The 22,065-nt window shown below is 42.4% G+C and overlaps 5 protein-coding genes across 5 annotated transcripts; all 5 read right to left on the bottom strand.

The window, feature by feature from the left end:
• Positions 1–444: 444 nt before the first annotated feature.
• On the bottom strand, positions 445–5,457 carry LOC133123618 (protocadherin alpha-8-like). Its single transcript, XM_061234092.1, has 3 exons — positions 3,082–5,457; positions 1,595–1,732; positions 445–453 (listed from the first exon to the last, which is right to left on the bottom strand). The coding sequence occupies exons 1-3, from the start codon at positions 5,455–5,457 to the stop codon at positions 445–447; spliced, it is 2,523 nt and encodes an 840-aa protein (XP_061090076.1).
• A 1,335-nt stretch (positions 5,458–6,792) lies between these two features.
• On the bottom strand, positions 6,793–9,261 carry LOC133123619 (protocadherin alpha-8-like). Its single transcript, XM_061234094.1, has one exon. It carries the CDS (start codon positions 9,259–9,261, stop codon positions 6,793–6,795), a length of 2,469 nt encoding a protein of 822 aa, XP_061090078.1.
• A 967-nt stretch (positions 9,262–10,228) lies between these two features.
• Positions 10,229–13,151, bottom strand: LOC133123620 (protocadherin alpha-8-like). The gene is made up of 2 exons (XM_061234095.1): positions 10,752–13,151; positions 10,229–10,237 (listed from the first exon to the last, which is right to left on the bottom strand). Exons 1-2 carry the CDS (start codon positions 13,149–13,151, stop codon positions 10,229–10,231), a joined length of 2,409 nt encoding a protein of 802 aa, XP_061090079.1.
• A 1,056-nt stretch (positions 13,152–14,207) lies between these two features.
• On the bottom strand, positions 14,208–17,047 carry LOC133123621 (protocadherin alpha-4-like). Its single transcript, XM_061234096.1, has 2 exons — positions 14,655–17,047; positions 14,208–14,265 (listed from the first exon to the last, which is right to left on the bottom strand). The coding sequence occupies exons 1-2, from the start codon at positions 17,045–17,047 to the stop codon at positions 14,208–14,210; spliced, it is 2,451 nt and encodes an 816-aa protein (XP_061090080.1).
• Positions 17,048–18,009: 962 nt separating this feature from the next.
• LOC133123622 (protocadherin alpha-8-like) lies at positions 18,010–20,649 on the bottom strand. The gene is made up of 2 exons (XM_061234097.1): positions 18,244–20,649; positions 18,010–18,087 (listed from the first exon to the last, which is right to left on the bottom strand). The coding sequence occupies exons 1-2, from the start codon at positions 20,647–20,649 to the stop codon at positions 18,010–18,012; spliced, it is 2,484 nt and encodes an 827-aa protein (XP_061090081.1).
• Positions 20,650–22,065: the final 1,416 nt, after the last annotated feature.

Below are 22,065 nucleotides of genomic sequence, written 5' to 3' on the forward strand. Positions count from 1 at the left end.
ATTTAAATCCGAGAAATTCTCATCCTTCGCGGGTAAGTGTTTGAATGATGTCTGTATTTCACCTGTACTTTCAACAACCACGACATCAATCGACACAGTCGCTGAGAGGGAAGGTTCTCCGTGGTCAGAAATCAGGGCTGTTGTCATTCTCATCCAGGATAAAAACGTTCACAGTCGCGTTGGTACTTAGCGGAGGAACACCAGAGTCGGTGGCCTGAATTTGAAACTGAAACGTTTTAACTTCCTCATAGTTAAATGACTGCAGGTTGAATATTTCTCCAGTGATAGAGTTCACTTCGACAGTTGCTGGCGGGGGGGCGCCTTTTAATGAACTTTTCAATAACAGATATGAAAGTTTGGAGTTTTCATTTAAATCCGGATCAAAGGCAGATGCCGTGTAAATCACAGATCCTACTTTACTGTTCTCCTTCACATGCAGGTTAATCACAGGCTCTAGAAATCGCGGCGCGTTGTCGTTGACATCAGAAACGTGTACAGTAATAACACTTGAACTAGAGAGAGACGGAGTCCCTTCATCCGTAGCCACGATGGTGACATTGTATAGAGAGGCACGCTCTCTGTCCAGCGGCCCACCAACCACTAATGAGTAATAGTTCTTGTAGTTCATCCGCAATTTGAACGGTACATCGCCAGAAACTACACAGTGCACATTTCCATTTGTGCCACTGTCAGCGTCTAAAACCTCTACCATAGATATCACTGTGGCAATTTTTTCGTCTTCTTTGACAGTCAACGATGCAGATGTTACTGATATTTCTGGGGCATTGTCGTTAATGTCTATCACTTCAATCAACACTTTACACTGAGACACAAGAGGCGAAAGCCCGGAATCCTGAACTTGAACACGTATCTCATACACACTTTTTTCCTCGTAGTTAATATCCCCTTTAACTGTGATGACGCCATTCTTCGGGTCGATAGCAAAAACATTATTGACATCTTTCAGCCGATAGTTACTAAAGGAGTAGACGATTTCACTGTTAATTCCTTCATCCATGTCAGTTGCATTCAATTTTAAGATTGTTGTTCCAATTGGCAGATTCTCAAAAACACTGGTTTTAAAAATAGAGCTACTAAATGTTGGGACGTTATCATTGACGTCTAGCACATTCACCGTTATCTGCAAAGTGCCGGATCTGGGAGGTTTTCCTCCATCAATCGCAGTCAGTAGGAGCTGAATCACAGACTGTTTCTCTCGGTCTAAAGCTTTCTGTAGCACTATCTCCGCAGACACACTCTGCTCTCCACCGCTCTGTACATCCAGCGAAAAGTGTTCATTTTGACTGAGCTTATAGCTCTTTACAGAGTTACTACCCACGTCTTCATCATCTGCACTCTGCAAAATAAATCTAGCTCCCGTTAGAGTGGATTCGGACATATTAATACACTGAGTTTTTAACGAGAAGACTGGTGAATGATCGTTGATATCTACGATATTGATCTGAATACGATAGATAGACAAAGGCCCCTCAACAATGGCCTCCACATTTAGAAAACAATTCGCAGTGCTAGGACAAAGCTTCTCCCTATCAACCCTTTCATTAACATAGAGAACCCCTGTCTTTAAATTTACCTCGAAATATTTCTTCTTGGATCCCGTGGAAATCCGTAACATACGCCATTCCAAATCATCCACATTGAGATTCAAATCCTTGGCTAAATTTCCGACAAACGTCCCTTCCTTAACCTCCTCAGACACCGAGTAGATTATCTGTCCAAAAGCGGTACCGGAAAAAGAGAGTGTCGAAAGAAATAGAAACCATATTGCAACAGTTCTTCTGCAGCGCTGTGACATATTTGCATAGTTATTTAGATCTTGCAAAACGGATAAATATGGCATCCGGAACACGAATATCAATACGGAACATTACACAAACCCGCAGAGAAACGGTAACCGGGGTCGAATGTATATCCTGCTTCTCTGTGACAAAGATGTCAATGCTCTGCTTGTTTATACAGAGGTGTGGCTGTAACGCATCCCCTCTAGTTGAAATCTTGCTAGTCTACAGCGACACCCTGTGGATGTTTCCACCACCGACACCACAGTGTGTTCTAACAGTTTACTTGCTGACTCGAGTTTGAATTTGGACTTAATAGTGCAATTTAAAACTACACGTATTTTGATGAATGCAGAGAGAAAATAAATCCAAATACCGTTAATAGAACACACTGGAAAGCGGAAACCTTTGGGTAAACACGTAAAAACGTGAGTAATAATATTTCATGATAATAAAAATAGGAAATAATTTGAGTTGTGTTAGGACAAGCAGTGGTAAAGGGAACTTGATTTATATAATACATACTTAATTGTTTGGGATCTACAGGTTGTAATGGTGTATGAAAACTCATCATTGGAATCATGGTTGAGAGCCAACGTGGTGAAAGTGCAGAATCCTTATCAGCACTGCAATGAAAGGTATGCTATTTCAAATTGTGATGCAAAATATTTTTGTTGACAGAGTGATACTGACATTGTCTTCAAAAAATTAGAGTTATCGTGTCAACTGAAGTAGCGAGCCAAACGCAATATTTGAGTTAAAACGCTCAATTGAAAGGCAAATAATATCGAGCTAATAATTAATTAGATGTAACTAACTGTAGTACCAGTGGAATTGAAAGACCACTTCCTATGTGCAACTTCATACAAGGAATGCAATAGGAAACAAGATCAACGATTAACTTTCACAGGTTCAGTGCGTAATTACGCACGTCCAATTTGGATGGCCTTGCCCTAATTCTTGCTGCCCGCCGACATACTATGCGCTAATATATAGTTGCTTTACGATATTAATAATATTACATTCCGTCAGGATAACTGTAGGTACTGTATGAGTGCAGGTACTGACTGTCCATGCATACATGTCTGTTATGTATTGTACTGTCTGTGTGTGTTTTAACTGCCTGTCCGGGGACTACAAATGGAAACTAGACTTTCTGGCTAACTCTCCAAAAATCACACGAGGGAGCACATAACATGACGAAGTATAGACATAGCCCGAAACCAAACGGTGCAAGCAGTACATTTGGGGGACTTTTAAACATTAAAGGTTCATTATTTACCTTCTGACTGTTGGGAAGCGTCTGATTCCTCTTAAACGTGTCTGCTCCATTGATGCTGATGAGCTCCGCGTCCGCAGGAGGATATGGTGCAGGGAAAACCACAACGTCACTCTTCAGTGTGTCTGAGCTAAAGCACACGTCATACTGCTGAGTAGATTTGGAGTAAGACCAGCTCCCGTCAGGGTGTGTGGTGATCATTGGGGCGCTGTACTTGCTCAACCCGCCATCAGTCCTGTGGCATTTTACAGCTATTAAACTAATGAGACTTAACAAAAATATAACTGAAATCGAGATTATGGCAATAAGCAAATAGAGATTCAAATATGAGAAACTCTCCTCCTTGGCAGGTAACTGTCTAAATGATGTTTGTATTTCATCTGCACTTTCAACAACCACAATGTCAATAGACACAGTCGCTGAGAGGGAAGGTTCTCCGTGGTCAGAAATCAAAATCACCAATGGATGAGTCTTCAAGTCATTGTCACTCATTCGCCTCTTAGTCCTTATTTCCCCGCTGCTGCTTCCGATTCGGAAGAGACTGCTTCCCTTGGGTTCAGTGATGTGATAAGAAAGCAGCGCATTGTAACCAGAGTCTGCGTCTACAGCCCTGATCTTGGCCACAAAGTAACCAGAGTCCACAGAATATGGAATGTTCTCAGTTTTAACGGAGCCCTGGCCAGAGTAAGGTGGAAGAACCGCCGGACTGTTGTCATTCTCATCCAGGATAAGAAGGTTCACAGTCACGTTACTGTTTAGTGGAGGAACTCCCGAGTCTGTAGCCTGAAGTTTAAACTGGAACATTTTTACTTCTTCATAGTTGAAAGACTGCAAGCTGCTAATTTCTCCAGTAACAGGGTTCACGTTGATGGCAGATGAGGGGGAAGCGCCGGTCGCCGAAGTCTCCAATATGGCATAGGAAACTTTTGCATTTTCGTTTAAATCTGGGTCCAAGGCAGATACAGTGTAGATTAAAGAACCAACTGGATTATTTTCTTTCATAAAAATGTTTATGACGGGCTCCGGGAAGTGTGGTTCGTTGTCGTTAATATCAGAAACATGTACGGTAATAATGCTGGCGCTAGAGAGAGAAGGAGTTCCTTCATCTTTTGCTGTGATGGTGACATTGTACTCTGAAGCCGCCTCTCTATCCAGCTGCCCGTCAACGACTAAAGAGTAATAGTTCTTGTAATTGGTTTGCAGTTTAAACGGAAGCTCTGGAGAGGTGTAACAGCTCACCGCTCCGTTTTTACCACCATCTTGATCAATCACTGAAACCAGCGCAAGAGCCGTGCCCACCTTCGCGTCCTCTTTCACCGTGTCTAACAGTGACGTCACTGTAATTTTGGGAGCGTTGTCGTTAACGTCCAAAACTTCAACCAGCACCTTGCAGTGCGCAGCCATCGGAGGCTGCCCTTTGTCACTCGCTTCAGCACGAATTTCAAAAGCATTATTTTGTTCGAAATCAATAGTTCCCGTTACTGTAATTTCCCCCGTATTGGGATCGATACGAAAAATGTCAAAAACGTTGTCTTGTTCGTGTTTACTGAATGAGTACACGATTTCACCGTTGGTACCTTCATCCAAGTCGGTAGCATTCAGAGTTATTATAGATGTCCCCCGGGGTACATTTTCAAACACGCGAGCTTTATACAATTGGCTGCTGAAAATGGGAGTGTTGTCATTGTTATCCAAAACATTAATTATAAGCTCTGAGGATCCAGATCTCGACGGATTTCCTCCGTCCACAGCAGTCAGTATGAGCTTAATCACTGACTGTTTCTCTCGGTCTAAAGCTTTCTGCAGCACCAACTCAGCGGATACGCTCTCTCCTTTGTGCAAAGCCAGGGAGAAGTGCTCATTCGGACTCAGCTTATACGTGTTTACAGCATTTTTCCCTACATCCGCATCATACGCCCCAAGTAAAGGAAATCGCACTCCTGGTAGTGTGCTTTCTGCAATATTCACAGTTTGTGATGTTGCTCGAAAAGATGGAGAATTATCATTGACATCGACAATACTAACTTCCACACGATTAAGTATCAAAGGATTATTAATAACAGCTTCCACACTAACCACACATTTGGGTGCGTTCGGGCAAAGCTCCTCCCTGTCAATTCTTTCATTCACATACAAAATTCCGGTTTTTAAATTCACATCGAAATATTTATTGGAGCCAGTGACAATCTGAAACGCACGCGAGCTCAGTTCGTGTATATCCAGATTTAAATCCTTGGCGATATTACCAATAAAAGTGCCCGGGTTTACCTCCTCTGAAACGGAATAAGAGAGCTGTCCAGACACCGCTCCCCGACCGCACAAGAGTAGCAGGGCCAGATACAACGTCACCACGGGCTCTTTTCTTGCTGAAAAAAACATTATACTGTCAGCCATTGCACCACAATAGATCCAATGATGTGTTTGTCATTCCAAAAAGCACTCCGACGGAAATATCACGATTTAAACAATATAAGAAACGAGCAAAGTCTCAGGTCTCCGACCCGATACTCGCGTCCTGCGTCTCTGTGTAACAAAGCCCAGTGTAATGGCCTCCCTATCCAAAACGAGGAGGAGCTTGGATTGACAGTAGATATTTAACTTCGTGGGCAGCAGAGACACCGTGTGGGTGAGTCAGGGACATTAAACGTGCTTCACATTTCTCAAAGAAATCAGTTTGTAGATTCTATTTAGCTGAAAATGGTTATTCAACCGTAAAACGAATTCCTGATTTTAAAGGCGAGGGCTAGACATAGGTATAATAGAAGAAAATAACCTAAATGCACAGAAAATATAGTTTTCATGTAATGCAAACTGAGTACTGCAAACTGAATACAATGCAACTGTGTGGTGATTTCTCGGAAAACAAAAAGCCTTCCACCAGACTGCCTCTCTTCACGATGTAGCCCACTGTAAATTGAGTAAATGCTCCGATTAACAACTTAAAATTGCTATTAGGATAACACTAGAGCCTAAGAATAACGTACTCACGAGATATGTAGGCCTATGTTCTCTCGATAAGCCGGAGAGCTTTCTTGTTTATCATCTCAGCCAAATAATTACACACAGAACGATGAGTGCTCAACCGGGCATGGCGTCGCAGTCGCAGTCAGAGCAATTGCAGATTAAAAGAAACCAGACGTCTTCGTCTGCGGTGGCAAATCAAATGGTTTGCGCGTAAAAGTCTTACCCAAATATAAATAACGTTTATTGTGATTTGAGTCATGAAAGGCACCCAGAACGCGTATATAATACAGGTCAATGTCAAGTCAATACACAGGCGAAGCACCATTGCATGTACCAATCCGATTCCATTCAACAAATCCAAATAATATTCAAAATGTTGTATTCGCATACAGGCACATTTGTACACGTCTTGTACTATGTTAGCAATCACTTAAGCAATATTTAATGAATGCTCCAAAGATCTGATTAAGCGAAGATCAATAAGTGTAGCAAGTTAGCTCAGCTAGTTCGCTAGTAAGCATGGTGAAGTGCAGTGAAAGCGAAGGCTGGTAGCAGGTTATCGCGACAACACTCCCCGATGACGAAACCCTCAAATTCAAAAGAACGTTGTTGCCCTTGGCTAGAGGCGAGTCTTTAGCTGACTGGTAACGCCTTCGTTCAACAAATATTTGGACAAGTGAGAGGCCGGGTTCAAATCCCACCTCGGACTCAGGCAATTTCTCGCCTGTTACATAAGCAAAGAATCGATTATTAGCAAAGCAAATCCTTCTTACTCTCACGACTGACACTGCGAGTAAATATCGAAGTCAGTAATGCAAACAGGCTGAAACTCGTTCTTACCTTCTGGCTGCTGGGAAGTGTCTGGTTCCGTTTAAAAGTGTCTGCTCCATTAATACTGATGAGATCAGCGTCTGCAGGCGGAAATTGCGTCGGGAAAACCACAACGTCACTCTTCAGTGTGTCAGAACTAAAACACACGTCATACTGCTGAGTAGATTTGGAGTAAGACCAGCTCCCGTCAGGGTGTGTGGTGATCACTGGAGCGCTGTACTTGTTCAGCCCACTGTCCGTTCTGTGGCATTTTACAGCTATTAAACTAATGAGGCTCAGCAAAAATATAACTGACACCGATACAATGGCTATCATCAAATAGAGATTAAAATCAGAGAAGCCATCGTCCTTAATTGGTACATTTGTAAATGACGTCTGTATTTCACCTGTACTTTCAACAACCACAACATCAACAGAAACAGTCGCTGAGAGGGAAGGTTCTCCGTGGTCAGAGATCAAAACCACCAGCGGGTGAGTCTTCAAGTCATTGTCACTCATTCGCCTCTTAGTCCTTATTTCCCCGCTGCTGCTTCCGATTCGGAAGAGGCTGCTGCCCTTGGGTTCAGTGATGTGATAAGAAAGCAGCGCATTGTAACCAGAGTCTGCGTCTACAGCCCTGATCTTGGCCACAAAGTAGCCCGCTTCAGCAGAATAGGGAATGTGCTCAGTATTAACGGAGCCCTGGTCAGAATAGGGTGGGAGAATCACAGGACTGTTGTCATTCTCATCCAGGATAAAAATGTTCACTGTCACGTTGCTGCTTAGTGGAGGAACACCAGAGTCCGTGGCCTGGACTTGAAAATGTAATGTTTTTTCTTCCTCGAAGTTAAAGCTCTGGAGGCTGTATATTTCCCCACTGACAGAGTTCACGTTCACAGCAGATGATAAACGTGCGCCTTTGCCCGATGTTCCCAGTAAAGAATACGAAATCTTTGCGTTTTGGTTTGAATCCACATCGACTGCAGATACTGTGTGGATTACAGAACCCACGGCACTGTTTTCTTTCACATACACGTTAATCGAGGGCTCGGGAAAGTGAGGCTCGTTGTCGTTCACGTCAGAAACATGCACCGTAATAACGCTGGTGCTGGAGAGAGGCGGAGTCCCCTTATCAGAAGCTGTGATCGAAACATTGTACTGAGATATGATCTCTCTGTCCAACGGTCCGTCGACCACTAAAGAGTAATAATTCTTATAGTTTGTTTGCAGTTTAAACGGAAGCTCCTTTGAGATATAGCAACTCACGTCCCCATTTTTACCACTATCTCTGTCAATAACGGAAACAAGAGCAATAGCAGTGCCTACCTTTGCGTCTTCTTTCACGACGTTTAAAAGTGACGTCACGGTTATTTGAGGAGCATTATCGTTAATATCCACCACTTCAATCAACAATTTAGAATGAGCAGACATGGGAGACTGTGCTCTGTCATCAGCTTGGACATGGATTTCAAACGCACTGTTTTCTTCGAAATCAATGATGCCATTCACCGTTACTGTTCCGGTCTGGGGATCAATTGAAAACATATCTGGGATATTGTCTTGCTCAAGCTTATTGAATGAATAACGAATTTCACCGTTGGCACCTGCATCTAAATCAGTTGCAGTCAGAGTTATTATAGATGTACCTGGCAATATGTTTTCAAAGACGCTAACTTTATACAAAGAACTGTTGAAAACTGGAGGGTTATCATTAACGTCCAACACATTCACAATAATTTGCATGGTGCCAGATTTCGCCGGATTTCCTCCGTCCACAGCAGTCAGTAGGAGCTGAATCTCAGGCTGTTTCTCTCGGTCTAAAGCTTTCTGCAGCACCAACTCAGCAGATACACTCTCTCCTTTGTGTAAAGCCAAGGAGAAGTGTTCATTTGGACTCAGCTTATACGAGTTTACAGAATTTTTCCCTACATCCGCATCGTACGCCCTGGGCAAAGGAAAACGCACTCCGGGCAAGGTGATCTCGGTTATATTAAAATTCTGAGATTTTGCTCGAAAAGACGGAGCATTGTCATTGACGTCCACAATATTGACTTCCACACGGTAAACTCTCAAAGGATTATTAATAACAGCCTCGACACTAACCACACATTTGGGTGCGTTCGGGCAAAGCTCCTCTCGGTCAATTCTCTCATTCACAAACAAAATTCCTGTCTTTAAATTCACCTCGAAATACTTCTTCTGAGAACCGGCGACAATCTGAAATGTACGCGACTCAAGCTCATGTACATTCAGATTTAAATCCTTGGCGATATTTCCCACAAACGTCCCCGGGTTTACCTCCTCTGAAACCGAATAGGAGAGCTGTCCATGAACCGCCTCCCAGCCGCACAACAGCAGCAGGATCAGTCGATACGTAAACACAGATCCCAGTACATCCAAAAAATACATTTCCCCGTCAGTATTGGCACCAGCATAGATCCAATGAGACGTTTTCTAGTCCAAAATCACACGGACAGAAATGAACTCCACATGAAAATGAGCGAATCCACAGGCCTCCGACCAAATCGCTGCGTCCTGCGAATCTGTAACAAAGCCCTGCATAAGCGCCTCTCCTCTCCAAACAAGGAGGAGCCCCGAGTCACCGTAAATATTATTTCACTTCGTAGGTCAACAGAGACACCGTGTGGATGAATCGTAGAATTTCCAGCGCTCTGTTATTACATATTTCTATAAATATGACATTCTAAAGTTTCTAACAGAAAGATAAACGACCGATTGATTCGTGACGCAATTCATATGGAATAAAAAACAAAAGTCGACCTTTCAGAAAATACAACCAGTGATAAAAGGACAAAGCAGTCTGAATGAATTGGTTCATTTCCCCACAAAAAACTGCTGCAGTTATACCAGTTCTTAATATTCTGCACAGATTGAACAGATTGGTCAAAGTTATCACATGTTCATATCAGTCAAAAGGCAATGAAACATAGAAACCGAGAAAGACACTCGGCCGGGGTATACCAGTCCAAATATGTGTATTTAGCCAACTGTGACGCATATTATGACGAAATATATGTACAATATCCACGACATTAATAACATGGATTCACTTGACTGGCTATAAGAGAGACTGGAAAATGTGACTTATTGGCCTGAAGTTACCCAATTGGATTGAGTCTGTGTGATTCAAATATTTGTAATCCTCCAAAAAGGAAAAAGGTTAAAAAAAAAATAGTCCCCGTATGAGATAAAAATAATGTGCTCAGAAAACTAAGCAAAGGGGCACTCTTGGGCGTAAGATCATATGGATTATAAGAATCAATGCTTTCATGCACTTATTTGCCTTGGTCTATTGCACACATCGTGTTTTTATAGCTGCATTTTACTTGACTAAAGTTGGGCTGATATTAACCAACTAGTCAGACTTTCAATACAATGAAATGAGAAAACACCTGAACACAATTTGTTTTGTCACTTCTCACAAAAATCCAATAATCAGATACAAATATAAAATAAGTCAAGGTGACGTCCGGCATTCGGGATGGACACGATACAATCTGTAAAATCACAACAAAGAGTTTGCCGGAAATACAATTATTTCCAGAACTTCGGACAGCTCCGTCCTGCCACCTACCTGCACTCTCAGAAAAAGGGTTCTTTGGCTTGCGTCCGAAGTGAAACAGTTTTTAGTGTTTGTGATATTTGAAAGATCCAAGAAAAAAACCAATTGAACCAGATTACGTTCCTTTAAGAAATCACTGGATTCCTCTTAGAACTATTTTTCTGAGAGTGTGTTGCAATTAATCGAAAACAATTCGGAAGGGAATGGTCACGTGATCATTCAGGAGTCAGGACCATGTTATAGACACGACGTCATAGCGAGATGGCACAAATTGCAATAAATACACACTTGAACATAAAAAAAGAACATTACGTACGAAGGGAGATATTATCCTTACCTTCTCGCTGTTAGGAAGTGTTAAATTCCGTTTAAAAGTGTCTGCTCCGTTAATGCTAATCAGCTCTGCGTCTGCAGGTGGAAACGGCGTCGGGAAAACCACAACGTCACTCTTCAGCGTGTCTGAGCTAAAACACACGTCGTACTGCTGAGTAGATTTGGAGTAAGACCAGCTCCCGTCAGGGTGTGTGGTGATCACTGGAGCGCTGTACTTGCTCAACCCGCCATCAGTCCTGTGGCATTTTACAGCTATTAAACTAATGAGGCTCAGCAAAAATATAACTGACACCGAGATAATGGCGATCAGTAAATATAGATTTAAATCAGAGAAACTCTCCTCCTTGGCAGGTAGCTGTTTGAATGACGTCTGTAGGCCAACTTCACTACCATCTTCAACAACCACAACATCAATAGACACAGTTGCTGAGAGGGAAGGTTCTCCGTGGTCAGAAATCAAAATCACCAATGGGTGAGTCTTCAAGTCATTGTCACTCATTCGCCTCTTAGTCCTTATTTCCCCGCTGCTGCTTCCGATTCGGAAGAGGCTGCTTCCCTTGGGTTCAGTGATGTGATAAGAAAGTAGCGCATTGTAACCAGAGTCTGCGTCTACAGCCCTGATCTTGGCCACAAAGTAGCCCGCTTCAGCAGAATAGGGAATGTTCTCAGTATTAACCGAGCCCTGGTCAGAATAGGGTGGAAGGACCGCTGGCCTGTTGTCATTCTCATCCAGGATAAAAATGTTCACTGTCACGCTACTGCTTAGGGGAGGAACACCAGAGTCTGTAGCCTGAAGTTGAAACTGAAATGACTTCTTATCCTCGAAGTTAAAAGACTGCAAGCTGTATATTTCTCCACTCACAGAGTTCACTTTGAAAGAGCCTGACACGGATGCGCCTTTTGGCGTCTCCAATAAAGAATAAGAAACTTTTGCATTGTCGTTTAAATCAGGATCAAAGGCGGATACAGTGTAAATCACAGACCCCACGGGGCTATTTTCTTTCACATACACGTTATTCGCGGGCTCTGTAAAGTGAGGCGCGTTGTCATTTACATCAGAAACATGTACAGTGATGACGCTGGTGCTGGAGAGAGGCGGAGTCCCCTCATCAGTAGCTGTGATGGTGACATTGTACTCCGAAGCGGTCTCTCTGTCCAACGGCCCGTCAACTACCAGAGAATAGTAGTTCTTATAATTTGTTTCCAGTTTAAAAGGAAACTCATCAGGAATGTGACAATTTATGATCCCATTTTTACCACCATCTTTATCAAGAACTGAAACAAGTGCAATCGCAGTGCCAATGATTGCATCTTCTTTCACGGCGTTTAGGAGCGATGTCACTGTTATTTGAGGAGCGTTATCGTTGACATCCACCACTTCAATTAACAGTTTGGAGTGAGCGACTAAAGGTGACTGAGCTCGGTCGCTAGCTTGAGTGCGAATTTCAAACGCATTATTTTGTTCGAAATCAACCACTCCTTTTACTGTAACTGTTCCTGTATGGGAATCGATTGTGAACATATCTAAGATACGGCCTTGCTCAAGCTTACTAAAGGAGTACACGATTTCACCATTTGAATCAGCGTCTAAATCCGTGGCATTTAGAGTTATTATAGATGTCCCTGGTGGGGAATTTTCATATATTCGAACTTTATACAAAGAACTGCTGAAAACTGGGGGGTTGTCGTTAATGTCTACGATATTCACAATAATCTGCATGGTGCCAGATCTCGGCGGATTTCCTCCGTCCACAGCAGTCAGTAGGAGCTGAATCTCAGGCTGTTTCTCTCGGTCTAAAGCTTTCTGCAGCACCAACTCAGCAGATACACTCTCTCCTTTGTGCAAAGCCAGGGAGAAGTGTTCATTCGGACTCAGCTTATACGTGTTTACAGCATTTTTCCCTACATCTGCATCGTATGCCGCTAGTAAAGGAAATCGCACTCCGGTAAATGTGTTTTCAGAGATATTCACATGTTGTGATTTTTCTCGAAAAGACGGAGCATTATCATTAACGTCCACAATATTAACTTCGACACGGTAAAGTCTTAGAGGATTATTAATAACAGCTTCAACACTAACCACGCATTTAAGGGCATTCGGACAAAGCTCCTCTCGGTCAATTCTCTCATTCACATACAAAATTCCAGTTTTTAAATTCACCTCGAAATATTTCTTCTGGGACCCGGCGACAATCTGAAATGTACGCGACTCAAACTCGTGTACAATTAGATTTAAATCCTTGGCGATATTTCCCACAAACGTCCCTGGGTTTACCTCCTCTGAAACGGAATAGGAGAGCTGTCCATACACCGCCTCCCAGCCACAAAGCAGCAGGCCCAGCTGAAACGTCACCACATATCCATGTTTGTCCGAAAAATGCATTATGTCAATGGCGGTATCAGCATAGATCCAAAAAGGGCTTTAGTGTAAAATCAAGCGAAGACAAATATCCAAATTTACTCCGCATTAAAATGAGCAAATCCTCAGGCCTCCGACCCAGTCGTCATATCGTGCGAATGTGTAACAAAGCCCTGTGCGATCGCCTCTCCCTTTGAAACAAGGAGGAGCCCAGAGTCACGGTCGACAATATTTCACTTTGTGGGTCAACAGAGACACCTTGTGGAGGAATCATGGCACTTGCAGCACTCCGCTGAATAAACAATTATTTCCACCAATTTAAATCTAGCTGAACAAAAAACGCTGGATCATTAAGCAAAACGCATTCAAGGAAAAACGATCAAAAAGTGCATATGAGAGAATGCAACGAGTAAAATAAGGACCATACACGTGAGTGCTTCTCCTGCAACTGATTGCTGTCACCACAGTTGTGTACATTATGCACATCGAACATATTAACATACATCATATGTTCACACAAGCCTAAAATGAAGTGAACATAGGCTACAAAGAACCTGGGACACGCATTAGGCTGAGGTACATGCTGAGTCATATTATGACTGAGTATTTGTAAAATTCACTACATTAATACTAATTGAGAAGACCTCATTAGATTAAGACATACTGCAATCAATTATGACATCTTGACCTACAGTTAGCCTTGATTACCATGTATTGTAGAGACATTGGGCAATTCAAATATTTTAAGCCATGGCATTTCTTAAAATGGAACAAATGAACTAATCACAAAAAAAACTTGGAATAAAAAGAGATTAAAAAGCAAAATAAAGAATAACATAAAGTTATATTAAAATAATATTAAAGTGATTAAAGTTGGGCTTGAAGCAAATCAGTCCTTCAATCAAATGAACATAAAGAACGTCAACACTGAAAAGCGAATAACACTGGTCATTCGCACATTTGTTTTCCCAATTGGCACAAATGTCCAGAAATAACATACAGTAGAAAAAACAAAAGATTTGGTTAATGCAGAGTCCCGTGCATGGCATTCGTGGTGGATATTGTCAAAACAATAAAATGTCACAACAAGGAGTGTCGAGGAACGTACATTATTTCCAGGACCACGGACAGCTCCGACCTGCGGCCATGAGCGCAAAGACGTTCAGACGTGAATGAGGATGATGTAACATAATGACAAGAACCGGCCCAGCAATGCTCAACTTTTCCTCACATTAAAGTGTACCCGCTTCTTAGTTTGCCTAAAAGATCAATTGTATTTACCACCGTATCAAGTCCATTCTGCCGCCGATGTCCTTGTGATTTTAATCCACACAGTGCCCACTATCTAAGAAGCATGTGTTCATTAGGACCACTGCGAAGACACTATTTCAAAGTAAGATAGTACCAATGGCAACAAGTGCAGTGTTAAATATAAGTAATAAATCAGTATTGCATACTGTACGTCGCTCTGGATAAGAGCGTCTGCCAAATGCCAATAATGTAATGTAATGCATACTTAGTGGACACATTCTTACCTTCTCGCTGTTAGGAAGGGTTAGGTTCCGTTTAAAAGTGTCTGCTCCATTAATGCTAATCAGCTCCGCGTCTGCTGATGGAAACTGCGTAGGAAAAACCACGATGTCACTCTTCAGTGTGTCTGAGCTAAAACACACGTCATACTGCTGAGTAGATTTGGAGTAAGACCAGCTCCCGTCAGGGTGTGTGGTGATCACTGGGGCGCTGTACTTGCTCAAACCGCCATCAGTCCTGTGGCATTTTACAGCTATTAAACTAATGAGGCTCAGCAAAAATATAACTGACACCGAGACAATGGAGATCAGTAAATATAGATTTAAGTTCGAGAAACTCTCCTCCTTGGAAGGCAACTGTCTGAATGAAGTCTGTAGGCCTACTTCACTACCATCTTCAACAACCACAACATCAATAGACACAGTTGCTGAGAGGGAAGGTTCTCCGTGGTCAGAGATCAAAATCACCAATGGATGAGTCTTCAAGTCATTGTCACTCATTCGCCTCTTAGTCCTTATTTCCCCGCTGCTGCTTCCGATTCGGAAGAGGCTGCTGCCCTTGGGTTCAGTGATGTGATAAGAAAGCAGTGCATTGTAACCAGAGTCTGCGTCTACAGCCCTGATCTTGGCCACAAAGTAGCCCGCTTCAGCAGAATAGGGAATGTTCTCAGTATTAGCGGAGCCCTGGTCAGAATAGGGCGGGAGAACCATAGGACTGTTGTCATTCTCATCCAGGATAAAAACGTTCACAGTCACGTTGCTGCTTAGTGGAGGAACACCAGAGTCCGTTGCCTGGACTTGAAAATGTAATGTTTTTTCTTCCTCGAAGTTAAAGCTCTGGAGGCTGTATATTTCCCCACTGACAGAGTTGACGTTCACAGCAGATGATAAACGTGCGCCTTTGCCCGATGTCCCCAGTAAGGAATACGAAATCTTTGCGTTTTGGTTTGAATCCACATCGACTGCAGATACTGTGTGGATTACAGAACCCACGGCACTGTTTTCTTTCACATACACGTTAATCGAGGGCTCGGGAAAGTGAGGCGCGTTGTCGTTCACGTCAGAAACATGCACCGTAATAACGCTGGTGCTGGAGAGAGGCGGAGTCCCCTTATCAGTAGCTGTGATTGAAACATCGTACTGAGATGTGATCTCTCTGTCCAACGGTCCGTCGACCACTAAAGAGTAATAATTATTATAGTTTGTTTGCAGTTTAAACGGAAGCTCCTTTGAGATATAGCAATTCACGTCCCCATTATTACCACTATCTCTGTCAATAACGGAAACAAGAGCAATAGCAGTGCCTACCTTTGCGTCTTCTTTCACGACGTTTAAAAGTGACGTCACGGTTATTTGAGGAGCATTATCGTTAATATCCACCACTTCAACCAACAATTTACAGTGAGCGGACAAGGGCGACTGAGTTCGGTCATCAGCTTGGACATGGATTTCAAAAGCATTATTTTCTTCGAAATCAATGATGCCATTAACTGTTACTGTTCCGGTCTGGGGATCAATTGAAAACATATCTGGAATATTGTCTTGCTCAAGCTTACTGAATGAATAAACGATTTCAGCGTTTGCACCTGCGTCTAAATCTGTTGCACTCAGAGTTATTATTGACGTTCCTGGTGGTGTATTTTCAAAGAGGCTAACTTTATACAAAGAACTGTTGAAAACTGGGGGGTTGTCGTTAATGTCTACGATATTCACAATAATCTGCATGGTGCCAGATCTTGGCGGATTTCCTCCGTCCACAGCAGTCAGTAGGAGCTGAATCTCAGGCTGTTTCTCTCGGTCTAAAGATTTCTGCAGCACCAACTCAGCAGATACACTCTCTCCTTTGTGCAAAGCCAGAGAGAAGTGTTCATTCGGACTCAGCTTATACGAGTTTACAGAATTTTTCCCTACATCCGCATCATACGCCCGGGGCAAACGAAATCGCACTCCTGGCAAGGTGATCTCGGTTATATTAAAATTCTGAGATTTTGCTCGAAAAGACGGAGCATTGTCATTGACGTCCACAATATTAACGTCCACGCGGTAAACTCTCAAAGGATTATTAATAACAGCTTCGACACTAACCACACATTTGGGTGCGTTCGGGCAACGCTCCTCTCGGTCAATTCTTTCATTCACATACAAGATTCCTGTCTTTAAATTCACCTCGAAATACTTCTTCTGAGAACCGGCGACAATCTGAAATGTACGCGACTCAAGCTCATGTACATTCAGATTTAAATCCTTGGCGATATTTCCCACAAACGTCCCCGGGTTTACCTCCTCTGAAACCGAATAGGAGAGCTGTCCATGAACCGCCTCCCAGCCGCACAACAGCAGCAGGATCAGTCGATACGTAAACACAGATCCCAGTACATCCAAAAAATACATTTCCCCGTCAGTATTGGCACCAGCATAGATCCAATGAGACGTTTTCTAGTCCAAAATCACACGGACAGAAATGAACTCCACATGAAAATGAGCGAATCCACAGGCCTCCGACCAAATCGCTGCGTCCTGCGAATCTGTAACAAAGCCCTGCATAAGCGCCTCTCCTTTCCAAACAAGGAGGAGCCCCGAGTCACCGTGAATATTATTTCACTTTGTAGGTCAACAGAGACACCGTGTGGATGAATCGCAGAATTTCCAACGCTCTGTTAAATTAATATTTCTACAAATATGACATTCTATTTCTAAAGTTTCTTTAAAAAAAAGATAAACGAGCGAATGATTCTTTAACCAATTCATATGGAATGAAAAACGAAAGTCGACCAATCAGAAAATCGAACCAGTGATATAAGGACAAAGCAGTCTGAATGAATTGGTTCATTTCCCCACATAACACTGCTGCAGTTATACCAGTTCTTAATATCCTGTACAGACTGAACAGAACAGATCGGTCAAAGTTATCACATGTTCACATCAGCCAAAAGGCAATGAAACATAGAAACCAAGACAGACCAGTCAGTCAAAATATGTATATAGTATAGTCTACTGTGACGTATATTGTGACGAAATATTAGTATAATCCCCTAGCCTACATTAAGAACAGTATGGATTCACTTAATTGGATATAAGAGATGCTGCACAATTGTGACTTATTGAGCGGCAGTTACCCTAGCGTGAATTAACACTGCAATTAAAATATTTTGAATCCTGAAAAAATATAAATACCTGAGTGAACATGATAACTAAAAAGCAAATAACAGTGTGGCCATTCTGTCCAAAATGTGTTTTCCCGCTTAACACAAATATCCAATAATCACATACAGAAGGAAATAAAAAAGAACTAATTAAAACATCAGGGTAATGTACAGACGTCTGCATGGCGTTCGGGATGGGTACTATGAAGTCTAAAATATCACAACAATGAGTGCTGAGAAATTAAATAATTTCCAGCAGAGCACGGACAGCTCCGCCTTGGCGATCAGCTGTAGCCACGAATCCAAAACAATTCTTAAGGCAATACGCATGTGCTAATTCCATAGTCAGGACCATTTTATATGCACAACATGACGTTATAACGATATAGCACCAAGTGCAATAAATAGATTCTTGAAAATAAAGAAAACCCGAGCGTTACTTACGAAGGGAGACATTATTCTTACCTTCTCGCTGTTAGGAAGGGTTAGGTTCCGTTTAAAAGTGTCTGCTCCGTTAATGCTGATCAGCTCCGCATCTGCTGATGGAAACGGTCCAGGGAAAACCACAACGTCACTCTTCAGTGTGTCTGAGCTAAAACACACGTCGTACTGCTGAGTAGATTTGGAGTAAGACCAGCTCCCGTCAGGGTGTGTGGTGATCACTGGAGCGCTGTACTTGCTCAACCCACCATCAGTCCTGTGGCATTTTACAGCTATTAAACTAATGAGGCTCAGCAAAAATATAACTGACACCGACACAATGGCGATCAGTAAATAGAGATTTAAATCCGAGAAACTCTCCTCCTTGGCAGGCAGCTGTTTGAATGACGTCTGTAGGCCTACTTCACTACCATCTTCAACAACCACAACGTCAATAGACACAGTCGCTGAGAGGGAAGGTTCTCCGTGGTCAGAGATCAAAATCACCAATGGATGAGTCTTCAAGTCATTGTCACTCATTCGCCTCTTAGTCCTTATTTCCCCGCTGCTGCTTCCGATTCGGAAGAGGCTGCTGCCCTTGGGTTCAGTGATGTGATAAGAAAGCAGCGCATTGTAACCAGAGTCTGCGTCAACAGCCCTGATCTTGGCCACAAAGTAGCCCGCTTCGGCAGAATAGGGAATGTTCTCAGTATTAACCGAGCCCTGGTCAGAATAGGGTGGAAGGACCGCTGGCCTGTTGTCATTCTCATCCAGGATAAAAACGTTCACAGCCACGTTGCTGCTTAGTGGAGGAACACCGGAGTCTATGGCTTGGATTTCAAACTCGAAGGATTTAACTTCCTCGAAGTTAAAAGACTTCAGGCTGTATACTTCGCCACTCATAGAGTTCACTTTGACAGAGCCTGACGCAGACGCGCCTTTTGGCGAAGTCTCCAATAAAGAGTAAGAAACTTTTGCATTTTCGTTTAAATCAGGATCAAAGGCGGATACAGTGTAAATCACAGACCCCACTGGGCTATTTTCTTTCACATACACGTTATTCACGGGCTCTGGAAAGTGAGGCGCGTTGTCATTTACATCAGAGACATGCACAGTGATGACGCTGGTGCTGGAGAGAGGCGGAGTCCCCTCATCAGTAGCTGTGATGGTGACATTATACTCAGAAGCGGTCTCTCTGTCCAACGGCCCGTCAACTACCAGCGAATAGTAGTTCTTATAATTTGTTTCCAGTTTAAATGGACATTCATTACGGATGTGACAGTTAATGTTCCCATTTTTACCATCATCTTTATCAAGAACTGAAACCAGAGCTATGGCTGTGCCGACGCTTGCGTCTTCTTTCACTGCGCTAACGAGGGATGTCACTGTTATTTGAGGAATATTATCATTTATGTCCACCACTTCGATCAAAAGCTTTGAGTGAGCTACCAAAGGTGGCTGAGCTCTATCGCTAGCTTGAGTACGAATTTCAAACGCGTTATTTTGTTCGAAATCAACCACTCCTTTTACTGTAACTGTACCCGTATGGGAATCGATTGTGAAAATGTCTAAGATACGGCCTTGCGCAAGCTTACTAAAGGAGTACACGATTTCACCATTTGAACCTGCGTCTAAATCCGTGGCATTTAGAGTTATTATCGATGTCCCCGGTGATGTATTTTCATAGATCCGAACCTTATACAAAGAACTGCTGAACACAGGAGCGTTATCGTTGTTATCTAAGACATCCACAATAATCTGCATGGTGCCAGATCTCGGTGGATTTCCTCCGTCTACAGCAGTCAGTATGAGCCGAATCTCGGGCTGTTTCTCTCGGTCTAAAGCTCTCTGCAGCACCAACTCAGCGGATACGCTCTCTCCTTTGTGCAAAGCCAGGGAGAAGTGCTCATTTGGACTCAGCTTATACGTGTTTACAGCATTTTTACCTACATCCGCATCATATGCCTCCAGTAAAGGAAAGCGCACTCCGGGCAACGTGTTTTCGGAAATATTCACATGTTGTAATTTTTCTGGAAAAGACGGAGCATTATCATTAACATCCACAATATTAACTTCGACACGGTAAAGTCTTAGAGGATCATTAATAACAGCTTCAACACTAACCACACATTTTAGGGCGTTCGGACACAGCTCCTCTCGGTCAATTCTCTCATTCACATACAAAATTCCTGTTTTTAAATTCACCTCGAAATATTTCTTCTGAGAACCGGCGACAATCTGAAATGTGCGTGACTCAAGTTCATGTACATTCAGATTTAAATCCTTGGCGATATTTCCCACAAACGTCCCCGGGTTTACCTCCTCTGAAACCGAATAGGAGAGCTGTCCATACACCGCCTCCCAGCCGCACAACAGAAGCAGGATCAGTCGATACCTCACCATAGATCCCCGCGTTTCAGAAAAATACATTGTTCCGTCAATGTTCGAATCAGCATAGATCCACTGAAACGTTTTCCAGTTCACAACCACGCATTCAGGAATATCCAAATTTACTCCACATTAAAATGGGCAAATCCTCAGGCCTCCGACCCAGTCGTCATATCGTGCGAATGTGTAACAAAGCCCTGTGCGATCGCCTCTCCCTTTGAAACAAGGAGGAGCCCAGAGTCACCATAGACAATATTTCACTTTGTGGGTCAACAGAGACACCTTGTGGAGAAATCATGGCACTTTCAGTGCTCTGCTGAATAACCTTGTCCTGCATTTCTACAAATTTAGAGGCCTACCACGCACTCTCAGAAATAAAGTGACAATGGAGCTACATTCGTTTCCTTCAAAGACCAAATTTCCCAAATGCATCCTGAAAGTACAGTTATGTTATCTTTGGGTACAAATGAGTACACCATCCAAGCAAACAAGTTACAAATGAATTATATATTGCTGGCTAGGAATGCAATGTAATGTACCTTTAGGTTACCATCCCGCGACAAGCATTTGTGCCTATATAGGCAGTTTTCATACCTTTCTTTCTAAGAGAGTAGTTGCAAATAAAACAATAGAGGTCTGATTGCTTACTTAAGCAATCGATATTGAATGATAAAACCTGACCTATCAGAGAATGGAACCAGTGAAATAAGAACAAGTGAGTGTTCCAGGTGCAACTGACTGCTGTTATTACCACTGTGTATATTATGCACATTGTACAGAATAAAATAGGCTATCATATGTTCAGGTGAGACTAAACGTGATGGAATATAGGCTACGAAGAATCTGAGACAAACATTAGTCTTGGGTAAATGCAGAAGCATATTTTCACAAAGTATTTCTAAAATTCACTTAAATTCTGAAATTTAGATAAAGAGATACGCCAATAAACTATGACTTTTTGACCAAAAATAAGGCTGGTTTACCATGTGTGAAGAGACACTGAGCAATTAAAATATTTTAAGCCATGACATTTCTTAAAATGGTCGGCTACTAGTAAGCCAATAACAAAGATGCTAGAAAAAAGGGTTTAACTGTGATACCAAAGAAGAGCATGCTTATGAACTAACAAAGGCTGCATAAAAAAGTGCTAAATTGTGAAAAATGACTGGCCTCATTAATTATTAAAACAAAAGAAGAACGATAGGGAATAAAATATACTATTTCTATATTCCACGTGAATACGGTCATTTACAAATTGGATTTAGTCATCTGGCATACTTCATATTTATACCAAAAAGTTTTGTATTCTTTCCATTTCATACCTAAGAAATATGAAAGTGATTAAATTTTGGCAAACAAACTCCAATCAAATGAACCTAGTGAACATAATCACTGAAAAGCAAATCACACTGGGCAGACCAGAATTTATTTTCTGAATTCACACAAATGTCTGATATT

Source organism: Conger conger, chromosome 3 (genome assembly GCF_963514075.1).
Source record: "Conger conger chromosome 3, fConCon1.1, whole genome shotgun sequence".
Classification (NCBI taxonomy): domain Eukaryota; kingdom Metazoa; phylum Chordata; class Actinopteri; order Anguilliformes; family Congridae; genus Conger; species Conger conger.

What these genes read in the sequence shown, in the direction of transcription:
- LOC133123622 (XM_061234097.1), bottom strand. Translation starts at nt 20,649, where the DNA reads ATGTATTTTTCTGAAACGCGGGGATCTATGGTGAGGTATCGACTGATC. An exon ending in TAAGAATAATGTCTCCCTTC is followed by an intron (nt 18,088 to 18,243) that starts GTAAGTAACGCT and finishes TCGTGGCTACAG; the next exon opens with CTGATCGCCAAGGCGGAGCT.
- LOC133123618 (XM_061234092.1), bottom strand. Translation starts at nt 5,457, where the DNA reads ATGTTTTTTTCAGCAAGAAAAGAGCCCGTGGTGACGTTGTATCTGGCC. An exon ending in CGCTTCCCAACAGTCAGAAG is followed by an intron (nt 1,733 to 3,081) that starts GTAAATAATGAA and finishes GCTTTTGGACAG; the next exon opens with ATAATCTACTCGGTGTCTGA.
- LOC133123619 (XM_061234094.1), bottom strand. Translation starts at nt 9,261, where the DNA reads ATGTATTTTTTGGATGTACTGGGATCTGTGTTTACGTATCGACTGATC.
- LOC133123620 (XM_061234095.1), bottom strand. Translation starts at nt 13,151, where the DNA reads ATGCATTTTTCGGACAAACATGGATATGTGGTGACGTTTCAGCTGGGC.
- LOC133123621 (XM_061234096.1), bottom strand. Translation starts at nt 17,047, where the DNA reads ATGTATTTTTTGGATGTACTGGGATCTGTGTTTACGTATCGACTGATC. An exon ending in AACAGCGAGAAGGTAAGAAT is followed by an intron (nt 14,266 to 14,654) that starts GTGTCCACTAAG and finishes TCATGGCCGCAG; the next exon opens with GTCGGAGCTGTCCGTGGTCC.